At 49.6% G+C, this 14,757-nt stretch overlaps 7 protein-coding genes across 7 annotated transcripts; 2 read left to right on the forward strand and 5 right to left on the reverse strand.

The window, feature by feature from the left end:
* Positions 1-239: 239 nt before the first annotated feature.
* N7468_001520 (WD-repeat containing protein SWD2) lies at positions 240-1,401 on the forward strand (the record flags this gene model as incomplete). The annotated part of the gene is made up of 2 exons (XM_058470817.1): positions 240-341; positions 400-1,401. 2 exons carry the CDS (start codon positions 240-242, stop codon positions 1,399-1,401), a joined length of 1,104 nt encoding a protein of 367 aa, XP_058333958.1.
* A 173-nt stretch (positions 1,402-1,574) lies between these two features.
* N7468_001521 (uncharacterized protein) lies at positions 1,575-3,137 on the reverse strand (the record flags this gene model as incomplete). Its single annotated transcript, XM_058470818.1, has 1 exon — positions 1,575-3,137. The coding sequence occupies one exon, from the start codon at positions 3,135-3,137 to the stop codon at positions 1,575-1,577; it is 1,563 nt and encodes a 520-aa protein (XP_058333959.1).
* Positions 3,138-3,891: 754 nt separating this feature from the next.
* N7468_001522 (uncharacterized protein) lies at positions 3,892-5,524 on the reverse strand (the record flags this gene model as incomplete). The annotated part of the gene is made up of 3 exons (XM_058470819.1): positions 3,892-4,167; positions 4,227-5,254; positions 5,356-5,524. 3 exons carry the CDS (start codon positions 5,522-5,524, stop codon positions 3,892-3,894), a joined length of 1,473 nt encoding a protein of 490 aa, XP_058333960.1.
* Positions 5,525-6,551: 1,027 nt separating this feature from the next.
* On the reverse strand, positions 6,552-7,268 carry N7468_001523 (fungal specific transcription factor domain-containing protein; the record flags this gene model as incomplete). The annotated part of the gene is made up of 1 exon (XM_058470820.1): positions 6,552-7,268. The coding sequence occupies one exon, from the start codon at positions 7,266-7,268 to the stop codon at positions 6,552-6,554; it is 717 nt and encodes a 238-aa protein (XP_058333961.1).
* Positions 7,269-7,675: 407 nt separating this feature from the next.
* N7468_001524 (uncharacterized protein) lies at positions 7,676-8,017 on the reverse strand (the record flags this gene model as incomplete). The annotated part of the gene is made up of 1 exon (XM_058470821.1): positions 7,676-8,017. One exon carries the CDS (start codon positions 8,015-8,017, stop codon positions 7,676-7,678), a length of 342 nt encoding a protein of 113 aa, XP_058333962.1.
* Positions 8,018-9,629: 1,612 nt separating this feature from the next.
* N7468_001525 (decapping enzyme complex catalytic subunit DCP2) lies at positions 9,630-12,267 on the forward strand (the record flags this gene model as incomplete). The annotated part of the gene is made up of 2 exons (XM_058470822.1): positions 9,630-9,660; positions 9,725-12,267. 2 exons carry the CDS (start codon positions 9,630-9,632, stop codon positions 12,265-12,267), a joined length of 2,574 nt encoding a protein of 857 aa, XP_058333963.1.
* Positions 12,268-13,343: 1,076 nt separating this feature from the next.
* Positions 13,344-14,246, reverse strand: N7468_001526 (uncharacterized protein; the record flags this gene model as incomplete). The annotated part of the gene is made up of 1 exon (XM_058470823.1): positions 13,344-14,246. The coding sequence occupies one exon, from the start codon at positions 14,244-14,246 to the stop codon at positions 13,344-13,346; it is 903 nt and encodes a 300-aa protein (XP_058333964.1).
* Between the last annotated feature and the right edge of the window lie 511 nt (positions 14,247-14,757).

Below are 14,757 nucleotides of genomic sequence, written 5' to 3' on the forward strand. Positions count from 1 at the left end.
GCTCCGATACTCGCTGGCGGTGAGGCGGACTATCGTGGATCCGGCGCCCGGCCAGCGCGAAAAAGACGGGAGGCGCGTGGGGAGCTTCTGGCTGGCCAAGAAAGAGGACGAGGACTTCCAAAATCGTTTGCTTGCGGCGGTCCTACGCCAATCAAGTCTGGGAGCTCATTCTTTCTGCCTTATCCTATCCCCTGAACCTTATTGGCATCACCTCTTCGTTATCTGGAACCCAATCAATCATGACGGACCAGCCGCAACCCCAGTCGGCGCATACACCCTCACACGACCCTCAGCCTACGCAGGCTTTGCCAGATGTGATTCGTAGCTTTCGTCCAGCAAAGGTAAGAGCTGACTAAACAGACTCGCCCAATTGACACGCTGAATGCCAACAAGCCATAGCAATTCCGAGGCCCAAAACCAGAGTCTACCTACGTGACCTCGTTGGACTTTGATGATCAAGGAGAGTTCCTTGTCGGTGCTGGGGATGATGACACTGTCCAGATTTACGATGTGAAGGAAGGGAAGTCAAAAAAATCTGTTCCTAGCAAGAAATACGGTGTCCACCTAGCTCGATACACGCATCACCCGCGCCAAGTTCTGCACGCGAGCACGAAAGTCGATCATGCGCTTCGATTACTCGACCTTCATAACGAGGGGTTTGTGCGCTACTTTACTGGACACACGGACAAGGTCACATGCTTGACGATGTCTCCGGGCGGAGATAGCTTCGTTTCTTGCTCAAAGGACAACACAGTTACACTGTGGGACGTCGGCTCGCGTAACCCGCAAGGCAAACTGAACCTGTCGACCCCGTATCTTGCAGCATTTGACCCCTCCGCATCAGTGATCGCGATCGCGTCGCAATCCACCAGCTCAGTCCTCCTCTACGACTTCCGTAACTACGACAAAGCCCCCTTCGCAACCTTCGATATCTCTCCCTTCGAAGAGTTTTACACCCCATCCACTCGGCGATGCGCCTGGACTCGGCTGGAATTCTCGAACGATGGAAAGCATCTCATGATAGGTACTGATCTACATGGGCATTACATCCTTGATGCCTTCGAGGGCACCCTGACGGCTTTCCTAGCTGGAAAGGCAGGCTCACCTGGCCGAGCTGCCCCCGTTTCGACGACTGGAAAGCCATTGGGACAAGGCGATGCGACCTTCACCCCTGATGGGCGCTATGTCCTTGGAGGAAATGGAAGCCAGCCAGACGTCCTTGTGTGGGATCTCCAGCAGAACCCCGACCATAACAAGGTGCTTCTTCCGATGACCAAGCTGTCGCATCGCGGCATGACGGCCTTGATCGAGTTCAACCCACGATTCAACATGCTTGCCACTGCCGATCGAGATGCTTTCTTCTGGACGCCTGACGATATCTCCAAGCCTTCGGAGAAATAATCAACTGTAAAATCCCATTGACCGCCAAATGCTTTCAATTTTAGTACTGTGACGATGCACCAAGATACCCAATTTACATGAAAAGGTTTACACTCTATTCTGTTCAAAGCTCCGTTCTATCCAATACTTTTTCCCCGAAGGGTCATATCGGATGCGCTGCATGCTCACGGTGTCTATTCTTTGCGATTCTTTTCCTTCCCCACCAGACTTCGCGCAGTGTCGCATACCCAAACATTGGGGCCCTCAAGGTCCCTATCGCCATTTCTCTTCTTCTCAATGGTATTCTCGATCTGCTTGTCGATCGTACGGTTGCTGGAGATGGTGGTGATCCCCGTTGCCCAGCCATACATGAACACACTATGATTGATATCAGATAGGCTCTCGGATACCTCGTATGCGACGGGTGGAAGCGTCTTTCTTGCCTTTGCCGCATCTATGGCTGGCTGTGCATCACTTACCTTGATAGGCAACTTCCACTCGTTCGGTACACTGTGATCAGATGTCTTCTGGAACTCTTCGATGAGCGACTCCTGATCCAATTGGTCATAAGGCGGTTTGCCCATGAGGATCTTTGTTCGTGTTTTCTCTGTGTCGGTTCCGATGGTATTCACAATTTCGAGCATTCGAGCAGCAGCATCAGATGTGCACAACAGCTCGCGGTTGCGCATCGCTGGCCAGAGTTCAGCTGGAAGTAAAGGCATGTGCTTTTCTCCCTCTATTTGACGTACGACTGCTCGGTGATAGCCCGGACACACGGGAATATCTTTGACGTGAGACAAGTCGGATACGGCTGCAAGGAGCAGCGTGCAGTCCACATTGAGACTGGGAGTGAATCGCTTGAACGGCCGAGGGAGTAAAGCATCTAGCCCCGGGTTCTGTTGCGATTCTCGAAGGCTATTTCGACACTGGACCTCGACGCCATAGCTTCGCATCTCATTCACAATTTCATCAATCCCAGGAACATTACCTTCCTCAATCTTGGGTAGCACAATCCGTAGACGTGGATGCCTGTACCTCACCAACGTAGCATCGGCAGCTTTTCTCAAACCACGAGCAAGCTTAATCAACTCCAGTTCATCCTCCTCATCGGAGTCTTCGTCATCGAAATTCCGCAGCACCGTCCTCGGAGCTTTCTCTCCATCCGAGAATTCATCCTCAGAATCTCGCTCCCACCCCTTCTCCGCCATCTCAAACAACAACCTGCTCTCCGACATAGTCGACACCTTAACCCACTCCTCTCCATCATCGGCCACAACATCCACAAGCACACTCTTCCGCTTATCCTTGCCAGTAACCTTCTTCCCATTCTTGTCCTTCGGCGGCGGCATATTTCTACTCCTAGCATCATTCCCGTCATCCCAATACACCCTCCTCCCCAGGGTCACCAACCCCACACAAGATGACCTGACAACCCCCCATACAGCCTGATGAAACGGCAAATTCGACGATCGGAGTACATGCAACAGCCTCTTCTCAGCCTCCTCGACCTCCTCGCCTCCAAGCCCGCCAGTACCGGCTCCTTCAGCCCGAGCGTTTTCAATCAGCTTTTCGACCATCCGCAACTCTGAATTAACACTGGAGCGAAACTGCCGCACCTCGACTAGCTGCGGATTGCGGAGGGTGCGGCGGAGCAAGTCTTGGAACTCATCGACTTCGGACAGAAGGTCGCGGCATTGTTGGTGCAGATTGGCCGAGGCTTGGGTGCTGGCTTTGCTGGCGCCGGGGTCGTGTGTCATTGTGGAGGGGTGGGGGTTTGGGGTGCGCGCGGAGCTAATAGCCTCCTCCTCTATTGGCGCTTTTGGGGGGAGCCGGTAGCTAAAAGCTGTTCATAGGCGGAGGGTGGGGGGGAGGAGAGTCGTGGCTGGAGCCAATGCTTCGACTTTTCCTTGCGGTGGGGTGTTCTTTGAGGCTGAATGGAAATGTTCCCCGCAGCTGTTATATGGAAGTGGGGCTAAAAGTATGACTCGATCGTATGGTAACTGGAAGAAGGTTCGGCTCGTGTATGTATACACGCAGGGATGAATGATATCAGATATGTGCCACTGGTTTTGTGCTAGTGGTAATAATGTTCAGTCTTCGTGGGGATCAGATCACAATAAATATCGGTACGCTGGTTCTGCCATCGAGCTCAAAGAGTAGTCATTTGTTGATCAATAACCAATCTCACACGGTTCTAGCGGGGGGTTTCACACCATTGAGGAAAATGTCTTAGTTATTTGTTTTTGACTTGTAAATAGCTATACAGAAGATGGACAAACAATAAGTCGCGACTGGCCGGCGCAAGCAAGTCATCACATCTTTCGCCGACCAAGGTTGGAGGCACGGAAGTAGATCTCCTTTACGAACACGAAAAATCAAGGGAAATAAAGGGACCAACGCCGTGACATGCTGTGACCATAAGCAGTAACCTAGATAATAGTAGCCTGGCCACTCCATCTACAGAAATCTCAATCTTGACACGTCCAGGATGCAGTCAGCATCTTACTCGAACTAATGTTCAGTGAGTCTCTGACGTTCCCCAGAGTTACGAGGCGTTCCCTCATCGTCGGACCACTTGTCTTCATCACCCACAGCAAAGATGGTCTCTTCCTCAAGAGATTGGCGGGCAGGGCCGCCAGAGACAGGCTTTGGTGGTAGCGGGGAGAGATCTCGGCGGCCCTCCGCGGCTGAGCTGCCAGGGTACTCCGGAGGGGCATCAAATGGGTCTTCTTCGTCAAGACCGCTACCGAATGAGCGGATCTCGAATCCGTCATCATCTTGAGCAAGCTATCGGAAAAGTTAGTATGCGAACGGCAACAGCCGGTCGTACAGGGTAAGTGTCTTACCTCGTCACTCATAGCGAAACGTCTGTTGTTGGCAGTTGGTCGCCACAGGTACGCAACGAAAGCAATATCAAACAGGTACACAATATTGAGCCAGCCATCCAGCACAAACCACCGTGACTTCCAGTGCTCCGGGACGAAGCTAGCATCGCTGCTGCCAGCCATGGCAAAAGAGTTGATGAAGAAGAAACCGAAGATAACGATGATGCTACCAAGAATGCACCACCAGAGTTTCTTGTACATCATCGCCTTGGTCTTCTGTTTGCGGTCGATGAGGTCCTTCATGGTGGCATTCAGAGAGTTCAGGGTCCAGACGTAGAACGCAGTCAGGGTTCCGGCAAGGGGAAGCACAATCAGGAGCACCAGGGGTCCAGCACTATCAGGGGTAATGGACAGGCTTGCAATAGAATAGACCACAGCAAACACGAAGTGTCCGATAGCTAGAATGCGAACGTAGATCATTGTTCGACCAAGTGATGGCTTGACGACACCGTACCCCATGCAGACAATAAGCAATAGGAAGAACGAGAAAGCGTTCCGCCCGGCGTTCAGAATAGCCACAAGGATCATGAATGCCTTAGCTCCAGCATTCAGACCGTGGATGTTTTGGAAATTGTAGAAACCCCAGGTCATGACTTCTTCCACCACCAGGAAAACAAAGATTGCAGTGATGTAGTTCTGGACGGGGAGGATGTCGGCTCTGTTCTGGAAATAAAGGAAGCCCCAAAAGATACCGATCACGGCGTACACGAGGGACAAGGTTCCGTAGAATGGAAGCTTCGCAATCTGTGTAGCGGGAAGCTCGCCGAAGGAGTTGCGGAAGGTCACGACAGCAGTATAGTCCTCGCCAGAGTATGCATATGTGCTGACACAGTAGAAGCCAGTATTCTTAACGGGGTATTTGACAGCATCAGGGTCCTTGAGGTGAATCGCTTGGGAAATGATCGGGTTCTTGGAGACATCGGTGGCGTTGCTGGCCAGGAGGAAAGAGCCAAGTTGCTCTTGGGTGCAAGATTTGGCGTCGACGGCCGCTTGGTCGCAAATAGTTTCCCGGCGCTAGGAGCCATTCATTAGTTCTTCCTTCTTGCGCTAGAGAAATTTTGAGCGGAGATGGAAGCGTAATTCAAGAGACATACTTCGTTTTCGCCGTCGCCTCCGGAAGATTTGCCAATCAATCCGTAATCTTGCCATTCGAAGATGACCAAGCTTGCCAATGGATCGCTTTCTCCGACCTCCGACTTGGAGAATTTGACAAGGATAAAGGGGTCCACGCTTCCTCCCCATGCCTTCCGGCTGTACATCCCTGAGCATCGTTGTCGGTGATTTTCGTCAGCTTTCTGGATGAGAAACGTATTAGGACTTGAATGGGAATTGAAATATTCAGCATTTATTCTTCGGCCGGGCGTCTCACAATTTCAACTTCATTGGCGAGCACTGAGCTTGCCAGTAGGGCTGTCAAGCCCAAGGTCTGGAGCCAGCTCTTCATCGCGACCAGTTAGCAGCAGTAAGACGGCCTCCAAGGGTCAGTAATGGGTGCGCTTTGGAGTCGAAGAGCATCCAACTTGGCGTGGGACGGTTGAAAACGAGGACTTTGGAAAAGGATCGTTGTTCGTGATAAGGGCGCAACTCCGGAACCGTCGAGGCCAGACTTGCGTGGCCTCCCCAATACAACACCGGGGAAGCCGCACGTCTTACTAATCCGCACCACCACTTCCAAGGTTTTAGTTACGAACTATGCAGAGACAGAGTTATTGTAATTGTCAGTCAATGATTTGATGAGTGGGGCTAATTATTCTATATATTAATACAGGCTTCATTCGAAGTAGTGAGACCGGTGTCAAACCAGTCTAGCGAAAGATTGCTCGTGAACAAGTGCCACATCAGCTCGTCTTCTGAAGCATTGACCCCATCACCAAAGCCCAGCGCTTGCTGTGGGTCAGAGATACTAGGGATGCATGAAATGACTTCTCCTGTGCTGGGCAATCTACCTTGAACATCATCCTGAGAGTCTTGGCTTTTCCTCATCGCTGCTGGATACCAAGGTGCAACCTTCTTCGGCGGATCTAAGCGCTTTTGCGCATCGAACAAGCTCTTGCTAAGAGATTGGAGGGTTTCCAAAAGGTTATAGAGTTTTGAAACGTATGGGCTTGCGGAAAAGTGGGAAAGGCCTTGGAGGATTTCTTCGATCATGTTGTAGTCGTCCACGTTCATCTCTCCGATGACATTGCAGAAGAGAACAAAGAAAGGACTCAAGGGATAAAGCAGAATAGTCCTGCGGCCGGGATTATTAGCAACATATCTATGGATATCAATCCATCCCAGCATTGCTCACCAAGTAAGGAAAGATGGGAAAGGATCCTCGTAGCCAGGAGTGTTCGCAAGGATTTTCTGTATGGATAGCATCGCCTTAAGTGCTGTGCGAGAGTGCGCTATGCACTCTCTGTGTGTCATTGGAGAAAACATAAACTTCAGCCTTGATCGCATAATGTCAACCATGATTGCATGGTATGCAAACTCGACTGCGAGCCATTCGCAAGAGAATACATCTGACCCATATGTTCGAGTTGGCTTTAAATGAATCAGCATCCCTTTTATATCACACAACACAAGGATATGGTAACTTACACAGTGTAACCTGGGAAAAATTTCCACCATCTGATCGTTCAAGTTTGACTGGTGGGCGAGCTTAGCCCCACGGTCTGCCAATTTGCAGCATTTCAGGAGTTCGCCTTGCACGCGCGCTAAATCCAGAACTACTGGCATCAATGTGGCGTGTAGGTCGTTTGAGAATACGCTTGCGAGCTCCGTGACAGATAATCTGGGCTCCGGTAGGGACAACGGTCGATGGAAAAGAGAACCAAGGGTCCGATCCAGATAATAGCAACAGAATATACATCCCTTGATCTCCTCTTCGTGAGCCAAAGGAAGGTCCGCGCTCTTAATCTCATGATAGTTCATAGAGATAATGAGGCGAGCGGCATAGGACGTAAAAACCCAGGACTGGCCCATGTTCCCGAGATATTGCATGAGTTGTGCCTGCGTCATTTGTTAGCCAGGGTTTTTAGAGGAAGAAGAGGCTGTGCCATACTGCTGATACCAATGCTTGTATAAGAGACAAGCTGGGGGCACTGAGAATGTTCAAGTTTTTCAAAGCGTAGAGCGCATGTGACTCGTACCGCCGCATTGATTTTTCGAAGTGTTTCTTGACACTAGGGTTTGTATAAAGCCGAGGCATTTGCATGACCCGAAGAATGGCTTTCACGTATACGCATATGCAATATTGATAAAATAGCTGACTTCCAATGTCAGGTTCAAGAAGGGCTGTCGCGATTTTTTGCAACACATTGTCTGAAATATGATCGGGCCATTGTATGCGGTGGAATTCGTGATCTGTCACGGTGGGTTCTGTCCTCTAATTAGTAAACGCTTCTGCTGCAGTTGAACTTTTCGCACTATGCACCTCGAAAAAGCATATAGAACAGCTCTGAAGTGGGGGCGATGTCTTCTGGTGAAGTGGGCATGTCCACCTCTGGAAGCTCCAACGGCATCCAGTCACTAATCATAGCTGGTCGTTGGGCCATCTTATTGACAAACTCCAACGCAGACTTCAGAACTGACTGTCTTTCGTCCTTGAGGGATTCATTGCCATTGAGCTCACTCTGGATGATAATTTTGGCGCTTTCCGCATAGTGGGACGAGTCAGCAGGGCTTATTATGCCGTAGCTGCCATCGGGGGACTTGTTCTCGGAGCTCAGCCACGAAGCATTATTGAGCTTCCTCTTTTTGGAAAGCATGTGAGAGTCATTGTGGCTTTCGTGGTCTGGACGGTCAACATTTGCCGGGGCTCTGGGTACAACATTAGTCTTTACAGACGTGAAACCTTAAGGTCTGCTTACTTTTGCGGGAGAGGAATAGTGCCTTCAAGCCTTAGAATCCGTTCTCCAAGAGATGAGATCCTACTCCGTTATTTAATACGATCATTTGATTCGTTTGCAAAGTGACCGTACGTTAAAGATGAGTCAGGCCGAGTTCCTCGTGCCGGCCTAGTACGGCGACATTCAAGGCCTGCGTCAGTACAATTTGCACAAATCGGCTGCCGGTCACAGCGGACCTGGATGACAGTTAGCTCTGGAGATCACGATATCCATATTTTGCCACTAACCTTCCTCGAGTGACAGAGATCGCACTGCGATGGTGGTTAGCTACTGAAAGATCATCGCGACGCCGAGTAGTTCCGTCCCGCAAGAAGCAGCACTTACAGCGCACAGAACGCCTTGGCTCATTTTGACGGTGCAGTATCACCAGAGAGACAAGCTCTCTACAGGAAGCTTCAAGCGTAGCTTAATCAAACCTATGAAGATTAATTTTACCACCAATAGTCAGATAAACATTTCACAAGCCAACCGCTTACTAACAAAAGACAGTTCGGAAGCTTTCCTTTATCGGTCGGGCTTCCGAACGCGTTGGGTACTAAATCCCGACCAGGGTTTCTCTGATCGTTACTTATACTTCGTTGAGATTCTCTTCCTCAAAATCCAGCTACCTACTCTGTATGTATCAAGGTCCAGTAGGTGTTTATGTGGCGTAGTCAATTGGCTTTCAAGAGACTTGTATTCGAGCTGGTAACTGTCGAGTTGATATTAAGTACTTAGTTAAGCTTTCTATACGAAATAATAAAAGCTACTAGCTTGGTTCGAGGTATCCCAGAATCATCAAGATTAAAAAGGTTGGTCAATCATCAAGCGGATTGGTCCATTAAGGATCCCGATTCAATTGTCATGCCTTGAAGAATCGAAGAGACTGGGATCATAGATTTTAGGGCTAGGACTCTTGAAGACTCGACGACCGAAGGGCTTAGAGCTTCAGACTTGCTAAATTGCGATTGAATTCGTACTTTTTTCAATCATAGAAACAGGTTATCCAAGTACTTAAACCTCGTCGTAAAGCTGCAGCGCAAGAACAGAATGCCGAGGTGGCGTTGTTGAAGACCAAGACGAACGGTTTTCTACCGTTGCGCTGAAAAGAAGAAGCGCTGTTTCAAACAAAGGAATCTATCAGCCTATCACTGAGATACCGTCTTTCAATTTCTAAATCCGGCTGAATTCTGCTGCTCATTGAACAGTTGAGCCGCATCAGCCTCCACCGCCACACCTGAGTCAGCCTTGACTTTGGGCAGTCCCGCTCGTTGACCTGAGGGTCTAACTCCTCTGATCGCCAGCTCTCCTCTCGTTGCTCCCGACGCGGTATTCTGAGACACTGATCTGTCACTGTTCTCTCGAAGTATCCCGAAGCTCGTATCACAGAACTACTAGTCTTAGCTTGTTCTATTCGCGCGTCGCTCTCGCGACCTGCAACGCACCCCAGTCTCGGTCGCTCGTGCGGAGATGCTAAGCTTTGTCGCCCAATATGACCGAGACAAAAATGCAACTAGAAGACTGTGAGTCTTGAATCTATCCTCAATGCCCATTTGCGAATTCATCTCACCGGGAAAATTTTCACAGGGCTGGATGACTTATGTGTCCGCTTCATCATCAACCTACCTCATGAAGAGCTCGAATCAGTAGAGCGGATCTGCTTTCAGGTCGAGGAAGCGCAATGGTTCTACGAAGATTTCATTCGCCCTCTTGACCCCGCCCTTCCTTCGCTCTCCCTGAAGGCCTTCGCGCTGCGCATCTTTCAACACTGCCCTCTTATGTCGCAATGGTCGCATTACCACCACATCACTGCGTTTTCGGAGTTCTTGGCCTACAAGACTCGTGTCCCAGTACGCGGGGCTATCATGCTTAATCAGGATATGGATGAAGTAGTTCTAGTAAAGGGCTGGAAAAAGGGCGCCAATTGGAGCTTTCCTCGCGGCAAGATCAACAAAGGCGAGAAGGATCTGGACTGTGCTATTCGTGAGGTGTACGAAGAAACTGGCTTTGGCATACGTGAGGCCAATCTGGTGCAAGACGACGACTCGGTCAAGCATATCGAAATTACGATGCGGGAGCAACATATGCGACTTTACGTGTTCCGTGGTGTTCCCCGTGATGCTCATTTCGAGCCTCGTACGCGGAAGGAAATCAGTAAGATTGAATGGTACAAGCTCTCAGAGCTCCCAACTCTCAGGAAAAACAAACAAGATGAAGGGACGGCAGTGACTAATGCAAACAAATTCTACATGGTCGCCCCCTTCCTGCACCCGCTGAAGAAGTGGATCGCGCAACAGAAAAAATTGGACGCCAAGGCTCAAGCAGGCAATCCTCACTCGCATAACGAAGGATACACCTTGGATGATACAAGCTACGGTAGCAACGGTGTCGCAGCTCAGCAGCAGAATCCTGGGGCGGCTGTCCCAAGTGATCTTCCGGAGGTCACCTCGACACAGGATGCTTCATCTCATCTCAAACAACTTTTAAAGATTGGGGGAGGCCACTCTGCGCCGGTACAGGTGCCATCTCCACAGTTTGACCAACCTGTTGAATCTGCCAGGGTTGATCAGTCGAAGTCGAATGCATTGCTTACCTTGCTGAGACAAGGCTCAAGTGTTCCCGCCCCTCGGGTGCATAAGCTGTCTGGACCATCGCCACACGCACAGTCACCGGGTGTGCCGCAAGCTTCAACCCAAGCAACTCATTTGGCTCCAAATTTCTTTCCCGGTTTCCCTCAGCAGCATCACCAAACAGCGCCATTGATTCCGTCGCCGCAGACATTGACGCCTCAATCCTACAACGCGGTCCCTCATCACTCTATGCAATCTTCTGCACATGTGACGGCGCATCCTCAGTATCCCCCTATCGCTCAGAATGAGTTGTCGGCCTCTCCTTCGCTGCAGAGAGCCCCCCAATCTCATGCCCAGAACTTTTCCAATACATACTCTCCGGCTCCGCCCAGTGCTCCTGCGCCCGCACCTTTCCAGCGTACAGGTGACCCTCAGTTCTCCCAGCACGCTCACCCTTCTCAAGCGTCTGGTGCGGCGATTCCACCGGCAAACAAGCTGCCACCTCCGAAACTTACAAATCACTCGCGTGCATTGCTGGGGTTTTTCAAAGGAGACGCTTCCAAGACCCCCAACAGTCCCCATGCCGCCACTCTAGCCATTCCAGCTTCAGGAGCCAGTCAGACCATTAAGACTTCTCCGCACCAGAACGGCTTGCTGGATCTCTTCAAGGGGGGTCAGCAAAAGGCACCTACTCCTTCACCTGTGGAACTATCCGGTCACCCAGTCCCCTCTTCCATTCCCTCAAAACCGAATACTGAAATTCAGATTCTCCAGCGAAACAATTCACAGCAAGTTTCTGATAAGAACAGTGGACCGCAGGCGAACAAGGCCGGCCAGATGGCAGCTACAGTATCAGGGCCTGTGAGCACTCCCCAGTTTGAAGCTAGTTCGAAGGCAGCGCCCAAGAAGACGAATGGCTCAAGTCGCAAGAACAATCAAAGCCGACAACAAGCATCAGCACAGCCGCTGTCCTCGCCAATCACGATTCTGTCGCGTCCACAGACTGCCAAACGCGATGCATCTGCCACGAGACACAACTTACAAACTGTCCAGCCGGCGCAGAACTCTCCTATCCAGCCACGAGCTCCAGAGCCGGTGAAGCCCTTCCAGCCTCAGATCCTGCGACGTTCAGAGAAGACTGGCTATGAGAACCTGCTCACGAACGCGATGGGGCCGGGCAGTGCAGGCCGCAAACCCAGCTTGCCTGATTCATCGCCTCAGCGTCCTGAATTGGCACCTCAAAGCAGCTTCAACCGACGCCCCAGCCAAACTTCTGCTCAAAAAGAGGCACTTTTATCTCTTTTTGGGAAGGCGCCTGCCTCTCCCTCTCCAATCTCCGCTGCGCAAGAATACCAGGCTACCATGGCAAACCAACCGTCATTTGCAGCGTCCGGTTTGGTGAGCCCGCTCTCATCCCTTCATCTCCCCACTAATGGGGATTCTCCCTCCCGCCGTGGAACACCCTCTGAGAATGACATGACCCCCAATCGCATTGCATCACCGAGTAACAAGGCGTTCCTTCTTGGGTATTTGCAGGATGTTGCCAAGGGCAACAAATGATTTTTTTATGATCGTTAGCTCTACCATTTTATGCGATGGACTAGTATATGTGTATCTAGGCATGGAAAGTTCATATTCAGCATTAACTCCTCAAGTCAGCCTGCATGGATTGAATCCTAGCAATTTGTTCTTGACTCTCGTCTTCTCTGTAGAACATAGTAAACCCGAAATATAAGCTCATAATCATAGCTATTGCACACCCGACAATTCCCTCTCCTGTTAAAACTTGTAGTAGAAATCGCCTAGCGAGTACCATCTGCTTCCGCCAAAGAACAACCATGAATTTCTGTACGTCCTCCCTGGCAGACATGGGTATGAACTATGAGATTTGAATGAAGGCCTTGATAGAGGGTCTTAGTCGACCTAGGAGGGGGAAGTGCTTGTTTTAATACATAATTGGGCTGGGCCTCCCAAGAGAACCGACAGGTGAGCTAAACGGCGGAAGGCGCATAGTGCGGCCAGTGTGTCATCATCATTGTGGTAGGCGCCTAAAGGATATGCCTAGGCTAATATAGAGGGAGAATCTAATACCAAGGGATCTCGAGAGACATTGCATATGGAGCAGTGCCCGGCCGCTGGCACTAGATTCTACACATTGCAATTGGGAGTGAAGAATCTCCGTTGGTCTTCTATTTTCAAATTACGAACGAGCTTTTAATTCAAAGCGGTATATACTAATATTCGCCCAAGGCTGCACGATCTGAGTTCTGCTTATCAGGGATATCTAGGACGCTGCGCATGTGGTCGTGTCGAGCCCTCAAAAGGTTCTTTCTCTGTCTTTACTATCGAGGAGGCTTGACGCTATTTACTAATACTCTACTACACTATCGCTGAATAGTATAATTCTGTCACGGTATCATTACCATTATTCTACCCATTCTTGATGTCGTGCTACTATGCTTGATTGGTTGTATGTTACATATGGCTCTAAATCATCAACTGGCGGCAACCAAGGGGTTTTGACTTCTCTTCCACGCATATCACACATGGCACATGAAAATCGCACATTCGAATTCAAGTCCTTGTTTTCCAACATTTAGACACGCTTTCCAGCAAGGCGAGTTTTCATTGATAACTCAAGACTTCGAGAAATACGCATTCACCATTCTCACAAAATGCGTCGCAATATCGCATTTGAGGATCATTATCATCCCCTTAAGGATATCCTTCTTTTCCTCTGGAGATGGTCTGAAGCCTCGAAAGCCAACGCAACAAAAGCACTCGACCGTGCAATGGCCAATGCCCTTTATATAGTAATGTTTGGCACGCGACGCACAACAGCCGCAATCGCGGCCGCAACATCCACCTCGATCGGCACAATCCTTCACCAATTCCTTTCGCATGTACCATTTTGGGTCTTTTCGGATGGCTTCGTAGTTCTGCTTGACGAGGTCAGGAAACATGGTCTCTGTTTCGTATAGTTTGCGGGACAGTTGGCTGTGCTGATATTTGGTATCGTCAAGTTTGTGCTGCAAGATCTTGATACCTTTTTCGTGGGACTTTGTGACTCGTGGATGGAGTGTCTTCTGAGACACCGAAACCTGCGCAGACTTCGGCCTCTCCTCATGACATGAACCCGGTGAATCGAGAAGCAACGGCGATAGGTCACTATAATCAATTCCGGCTTCATCAACATCCCATAGCCACTCCTCGTTATCAGGATCATCAGATCCTAGTGGCGGGCAGAGACTATTCATTTTTCGTTCGATTCTTTCCTGCTCCTGCATGTTCATTCGGAGGTTGTATTCATCGATGAGAAGATCAAAAAAGAAAACCCGGTCATATTTGTGGAGGAACGGAATGTGGCCGTAACGTAGTCGATTATCGCCATGCAGGCCGTACTTCCTCACGGCGTGAAATTTCCTATGCCAACAAATCCTTGGGACTGTCTTCTCGACTACCACTTTTGGAAGATGCACGGTTGAATTGAGGACATTGTAATGTGACTCATCTCGTATTCCAACACAAGTTTGAGCCATCTTGAAGAGATAGATGATATTCTGGATATGTGGTTTCGTTTGTGGTGGGAAGGCACATATGAATGAAGCAGAATGATTCAGCGATCTACCTACCTAGAAAGGAAAGAGAGGCATGTGATCTAGGGTCAGAGCCTCAACCTAGGAAGGACGCCGAACCACTGAACTAGTCCAAAATTAGAGATCATGTTGTAATAATTACGTATTTGACATAAATGGATTAAACCAATGGCCGTTGATTGAACATAATTGAACATTCCGACCTCTTGAATATAGTAGATCAACGGATTGCATAGGCCAGCTTCTTTATACTAGCCTCATCTTGCGACAATGGAAGTACTGACATTACTCGCTTGCAAAGGGCTTAATTTGGAGGTTTTGCTAATAATTCAGCTGGGAAATAACTTTGTTCTCACTACAAGGTAAGCAAAGGGACAGTTATGGCCCAGGGAAAGACTCGATGAATGCAACAACAGCTAAAAATGAGAAGCTACCTTAGTGGAGCTGAATACTT

The sequence above is a fragment of the Penicillium chermesinum genome, assembly GCF_028974085.1.
Source record: "Penicillium chermesinum strain IBT 19713 chromosome Unknown utg000002l:1.0-5270490.0:1.0-5274688.0, whole genome shotgun sequence".
Lineage (NCBI taxonomy): Eukaryota > Fungi > Ascomycota > Eurotiomycetes > Eurotiales > Aspergillaceae > Penicillium > Penicillium chermesinum.